The sequence below is a fragment of the Candoia aspera genome, chromosome 4 (genome assembly GCF_035149785.1).
Source record: "Candoia aspera isolate rCanAsp1 chromosome 4, rCanAsp1.hap2, whole genome shotgun sequence".
Taxonomy (NCBI): domain Eukaryota; kingdom Metazoa; phylum Chordata; class Lepidosauria; order Squamata; family Boidae; genus Candoia; species Candoia aspera.
The window spans coordinates 32,026,620-32,032,899 of NC_086156.1; the positions used below are offsets into that span (position 1 = coordinate 32,026,620).

Below are 6,280 nucleotides of genomic sequence, written 5' to 3' on the forward strand. Positions count from 1 at the left end.
CGCACCCCGGACAGCCGCCTCTCCTTCTGTGGCGCCTGCGGGCGGCTCTGAGGTCGCTTGCCGAGAGCCCGATCCCCGCCCTCCCGCCGCTTGGAGCGCCCCAAACCTCTTCCCCTCCGGCGCGGAAGTCTCTGGAGCAGCCGCTCGGCGACCCGAAGTCCCTTTTCTGGGGACGGGGCGGGCCCGCGTTACTTCGACGTCCAGACCCCGTTTGGCCCAGCGGGCGGGAGGCTACGAAATGGGGAGGCTGAAGGCGCGGGGGATCCGAACAAGAAAGAGAGGAAAGGCAGAAAAGGGGGAGGGGGGGTGGGACAGGGGCCGGGAAGAGCAAAGCCAGGTCCTCCTCCCGCCTGGCCTCTGCCGGCGCGCTCCGGGCGGCTTTCACTCCAGGCCATTCCGGTGGCCCGGCTCGGGGGGCTGGAGCAGCTCCGGCGAATGGCAGGGCGGGCTGCCGGGGGCGCTGTGCTCGCTGTCGGTGTCGCTGCCCTTCTTGCCGCCCCCCGAGCCGCCGCCGCCGCTCCCGCCGCCGCCCCCGCCCCCGCCGCCGCTGTGAGTCTTGACGTGCTTGCTGAGGTGGTCGCTGCGCATGAAGCGCTTGTTGCACACCGGGCAGGCGAAGCGCTTCTCGCCCGTGTGCGTGCGCAGGTGGCGCTGCAGCTCGTCCGAGCGCGTGAAGCGCTTGCCGCAGAAGAGCCAGTTGCAGACGAAGGGCCGCTCGCCCGTGTGCCAGCGCAGGTGCGCCTTGAGGTGCGACGTCTTGCCGTAGACCTTGCCGCAGCCGGGGATGTGGCAGCTGTGCAAGCCCTTGCGCCTCAGGCTGGCGCCCGCCGGGCCCAAACGCTCCGCCTCCTGGCAGTTGGGGCAGTCACAAGTGGCGCGTCCCGAGTAACGCCGGGCCGACGAGCGCGGGGAGCCGCCTAGTGGCGCGGAGGGTCCGGCACCCAGCATGGAGGCGCCGGCGCCGGCCGTCAGTGGCGAGGGGGCCGCGTCCGGGTAGGAGCCCGGCAGCACCGGCTTAAATCCGTCCATGAGGTGCTGCCCGGCGGGGCTGAGGAGGTGCGAGGAGGCGGCGCCGCTGCTGAAGGCCGAGTGGCCCGCTAGGCCCGAGTAATCCGAGTTGTAGGCGCCCAGCGGCGAGTGCAGGGAACCCGCCTGGAGGCCGCTGGCCGCGGCCGGGTGGACGCCGTTGGGGTTCTGCACGTCCAGCCAGCCGGCGCCCACGTCCCACCAGCTGGAGGCGCCCGCGTCGCTCGGGTGCGAAGGCTTGAACCAGGACTCGTAGGGGTGCGCCATGCCCACGCGAGGGTAGATGCCCTGCAGACCCTCCACCGAGGTGTGCACCTTGGAGATGAAGACCGGCTGATGAGCGGCGGCGGCGTCCGGAGCTGCCCCTCCGCCGCCGCCCCCGCCGCCGCCGCCGCCGCCCGACGGCCCGGGCGCCTGGAACACCGAGTAGTCGTTGGAAAAGGGCGAGCCGGCCGCCGCGCCGCTCGACGTGAGCGAGAAGGCGCTGGATCCGGGCGAGCCGGCGCAGCTGAAGGAGTCTGAGACCAGGGCGGCCGCCGCAGCCGCCGCCGCCGCAGCCGCCGCGGCGTGAGCCGAAGAGCCGTTGCGGGTCGAGGCCGAGACTCCGACGCCACTCAGGCTGGAGCCCACCACGTTGCAGCTGCCCGAAGACGAGGACCGTTTCCACGGGTGGAAGCCTTTGCCGAAGGACGAGGCGCTGTCCGACAGGACCGACGGCGAGGGGCTGGGGCTGCCGATCTTGTTGCAAGTAGCGGCGAGCATGGCCAGCGGAGTGGAGCCAAGACGCGGTTCTTCCTGCAGGGAACCGGGAGAGAAGTCCGGGACAGCGCCCGTCATCTTCCGCTGGCAAAGAAGCCCGCGGCAGCCCGCCCCAGAGACAGGAACTACGTCCGGCTGGCCTCGCCTGCGGACGGGGAAATGGGGGCTAAGGCGAGGAACCTTCGCGGTCCTTTACCCCTCCTCTTGACTCCCTGAGCAGCACTGACCCCCCCCCCCCCTCCCGGCGCTCTGCTCACAAGCCCCGGAAAGACGTCCTTTAGGAAAGCTCGCTGGTTTCTTTGGATGAGATTGGCTCGCAGCCCAGAGTCCGGCCAAAGAGCTCGAGGACTTAATCTCAGTCCCATCCAGAAACCCAGACTCGGAAAGGAAAATCTGAAAAATGAAAAGCTTCGGCCCCGGCTAAGCCCCAAATTTCCCCAGCATATGCTTCCTTCTTCCCCTCCGGAAACTACCAAGAGTATCGGTGCATTTAATCTGTAGCCGACCTCATCTAGCAATTAAAATTGGCTGTAGCCGCAGATTAAAGTTGCTTTTTTAAAAAGGTTCCTTTGCTTTCCGAGTTCATCCTCACAGCGTTCTTCTGCGACAGCCCCCCCCCCCAAACTTTCATGTTCACATCTCAAGAAAACAGAAAGAGTTAGAGACAATCAACATACCTGCAGGAAATGTCGGGCTCAGAGAAATGCTAAAGGGGGGGAATCAGCAACAACAACAAGCTGCTGCAATTTTTTTTAAAGATCTCACAGGGAGAGGAAAAGACCAAGCGAGGCAGCTGTTTTTCCCCCCTCCGCGTCGATAACAGAGAGGCCAGTTCTCCGGGGATACAGGAATAGCTCAGCCCAAGCTCTGGAGGTTGTTAAGGGCTAATGCCCTTAAAACCCTTTCCTGCACGCTGTCAAGGGGGTTGAAAAAAGTGGCTGCCCTCTTCCCCCTCCCCCTCTCCTTCTCTTTCTTTTCTCGCGAACTCGCTTGGAGTTAAGAGAAAAAGCAAAAATAAAACCCTCAATAGCCCGGTCAAGAGAGGGGCTGCCTTAACCCTGCTCCGCGATCGCCAATAAAAAGGACCCAATTAAAACAGCAAGGCGGGGGGGGGGGGGGAGAAGAGAAAAAAACACACCCTCGGACTCACCCCTAGAAGTGAAGTTGCCATCCCACAAAGTGCCCTCCTCTCACAGGATCTTTTTTATATTGATAAATCAGAGGCAGTGTTTTTTTTAGAGGTGTGCAATACAATGATCAGTTCCGCCCATTCCACCACAATTGTAGCTCCCTCTCTCGCTTTGAAGTGCCGCTGAGCCCGCGCCAGCCAATCTGCGGCGCCGTCGGCCGCTCCGCTGCGTTGCCGCGTGAGGTCATCAGCGCCGCCACCGCCGCCGCCCGCTCCTTCCAGGGCTGCCGCACAGCGCAGGGAGCGAGCTGGCGGAAAGGCAGGCGCCTGGCGAAGGCAGGCGGGCAAGGCGAGCGCCTGGAGCCGCGACGCTCCTGGAAGCGCACTTCTCCTGGCCGTTTCTTCCTTCCGTTTTGCAGGCTCCCGGTTCGCGATATTCAACCCCGGAGATAGATAGATAGATAGATAGATAGATAGATAGATAGATAGATAGATAGATAGATAGATAGATAGATAGATAGATAGATCGCGTTTTATTCCCTCATCATGGGACTACACATAAATGTGACAGCGCGCGCTCGGTTTCAGAGCTGCAACTATAGTTTCAACGTTTATCTCTTTAGTCTACGGTCTCTCTCCCCCCTGCCCCCCCATCCCAATTCTCCGTAGCAATCGTTTGGGTGATTGGGAAAATCCCGCTTTCCTGAAAAGAGAGACCTTCCCTTCGCCCACCCGACCACCCACTCATCCAGCCTCTCTCCCCCCCTCCCCGCGCTTATGTAACGCCAAGGAGTCTAGTCGTGTGAAACAGGTGGGAAAGCGTTCTCCCGGATCAGGCCACTTTTCCCTCCTTTCCTCCCTCCCTCCCTTCCTTTCTTGGGGTGGCTGAAAAAAATGAAGCTGTGTATATAGATGAACATGTAGATATTCTTAGACCCCCATTTCTTGGTGCTTTCCTCATAACTTGAACAGGATTTTAGGCACCGGAGCGGCATCTTTGTTTTACTTGGGCCAGGAAGAGTTTGTGTTTGGGATTCGGCACTGGCATTGCAGGCCTTTTTCCCCTTCTCCTCTTTTTTGTTCAGATCGGAATAGCTCCGTTTTCAGTGGAGTGGGATCTCTTGCCCCAAGTGTTAAACGGAGGGATTGTAGAACACCGAAACATCGTTGTTTATTATCACCACCACCACCACCACCACTTTAAAGTGCAACCTGTTTAATTTAACCAGAAAGGGACCCTTAGTTGTATGGGGAAAATGTACCTGGAAACTGATTTTGGTCCCCGTATTAATTTCAGATTAGAAGGGCTCAGTGTTATTATGAAAGTTAACATTAATGTAGAGAGCGCCCCAGCACCTTGCTTGCAATACATTTGTAACTGGAGTTTTTTGCGTACTCCAAACTCCTGGGAAAAATCAGATAGAAATACATTCCGGGACTGGGATACCTCACCTCTGTAGCCAATTCTGGGTTTCTTTTTATTTTATTTTATTTTTTTCAGGGGTTTGGGAGGTTTTTAATGCTTTGTGGCTATTGACTGTACATCATAGCTATTGATTACGGGGTAAGAGGCATGATCATACTTGGAAGTAAGGCGCGAAGTAAATTAATGAACTGCTGTCTTTCTCTGAAGGCTGACGGTTAACCATGAATGCGGCGCTCCTCTCGGCGAGCTGCTCTGAGTGACTTGAGCCTGTTGAGAAGGCGGGACAGGCCAGCCCAGGAGGAGGAACGGGTGGAGGGAGGGAGGGAACGGCGTTTAACAAATAAAAAAGAATTAACTTCGTGCCTTTGGTCTCCATCTGTAATGATATTCATTTTAAAGACCTAATGCACACTTGTTTAAATTTCGGATTTAAATTGAATCAATACTACCCCTTGACCCTCCCCCACCACACACACCCACACAAAGGGGGTGAGGGTGGAAGCGCGGGTGAAAAAGAGCGAGGAGTGCTCTACGGGAGAGTCCCGGACTGAGACGGAGGAGTGACTGTCGAGGCTCGGGATCTGTTGACCTTCTCCGCTGCACCAGAAGAGCACCGCGGAGAAAGGACTGGCAGATTTGGGGGGTCGGGGATCAATGGGGTCAGTGCCCCTCCCCAAGGCGGGGAAAGACAGCTTGGTGCTGCCTGTTCTGGAGAGGTCCCTGAAAACAAGGATCATTAATTAGATCAAATTCGTTAGGAAGAAAAGAAAGCTCTTTCCCCCTTTTTTTTTGTCGGGATTTCATTTCTGAATCTCGCCGGCCCACAGTTGTTATATGTTTTGAGAGGACTTCAAGCATGTTTATTTCCATAGATCTTTTCTGTTTTCTTTTCTTTCGACTTCACTAGTAGGAAGCAGCATCCACCTAAATTAGCAATTATCACAACAACTTGGAAAATATCTCCGCGGAAGAGTTGCACACCCTCTGCCTGGACGGAGAATAAGCAAGGGAAAGAAAGAGGAACAAAGCCTCAGTGTAGCCGAGTGGCTTGGGGTGTCTCCGAACAGGCTGAGAGGGGAAGGATGCAACTTGGTGTGCGGAGAGTGTGTGTGCGCAGGGTGCCCTGTTCACTGGCGGCCTTCGCCCACTGCCATATGCCCCTTCGTCTGGAGAGAAAATACCAGATTAATCGAGAACCTGCGGTTTTTTCGGCTAGGCGCAGTCCGCAGACAGCAGCAGCGCTTTGGGGGTGGGGGAGGAGGAGATAGGAATTGCTGAGGACCTGGGACCTCGAGGGTAGGAGAGAGCTTCTTTCCCCAAATTCACGGGCTACCAAGCGCGCACCAATTCCTTTCGCTGCTTGGCAGAGAGAGGTCCGCACATTTTCTTGCAAACCTGTAGCATCCGCTGCTTTGGCGAAAGTGACGGGCCATTAGCATTCCGTCTGCATCTGCACATAAATTTCATTTGAATTTCAAATTTAATAAACCAGGAGGTTTTTAATCATCCCTGGTTTTATTTGTTTGATATTAACATGCTTATTGACCGGGTCTGTTGACCAGTTTGATCATTACAGGACAGCGAAAAGTTAATTAAAACGACCACAGCTCCTTAATCATATCATCTGTCTCATCCATGTCGCTCCCTTTATTACAGTCTATGATGGATAGTCTCCCAGATTAATTTCTCTGTTTCTTCGATTTGGACAACAGCTTTGGGGACCTAATTTACATACCGGGAACAACTTGCACAAGTCTGCCCAGCGGAGACCCAAGTGGCTAGGGGAGCCATTAGGAATCTCGTCCGCCCGGTGAGCCGGAGATTGGGGGCGGGGGGGAGTTGGGGGGAAACGCGACTCCTGGGCTCCCAGCTGAGCGCGCACTCCCCCCGCCGGCTCCCGGGGGTGTCAGGAAACAAACCAGCTCTTCTCGCAAGGCCTG

The 6,280-nt window shown here is 57.1% G+C and overlaps 1 protein-coding gene across 1 annotated transcript; it reads right to left on the bottom strand.

Annotated features, from left to right (window-relative positions):
• Positions 1–381: 381 nt before the first annotated feature.
• On the bottom strand, positions 382–2,956 carry SP8 (Sp8 transcription factor). Its single transcript, XM_063301937.1, has 2 exons — positions 2,936–2,956; positions 382–1,821 (listed from the first exon to the last, which is right to left on the bottom strand). The coding sequence occupies exons 1-2, from the start codon at positions 2,954–2,956 to the stop codon at positions 382–384; spliced, it is 1,461 nt and encodes a 486-aa protein (XP_063158007.1).
• Between the last annotated feature and the right edge of the window lie 3,324 nt (positions 2,957–6,280).

Excerpts from the sequence above, each read along its gene's own strand:
- SP8 (XM_063301937.1), bottom strand. The coding sequence starts at position 2,956 with ATGGCAACTTCACTTCTAGGG. Across the intron at positions 1,822-2,935 it reads TGGCAACTTCACTTCTAGGG|GAAGAACCGCGTCTTGGCTC; the intron begins GTGAGTCCGAGG and ends GGTTCCCTGCAG.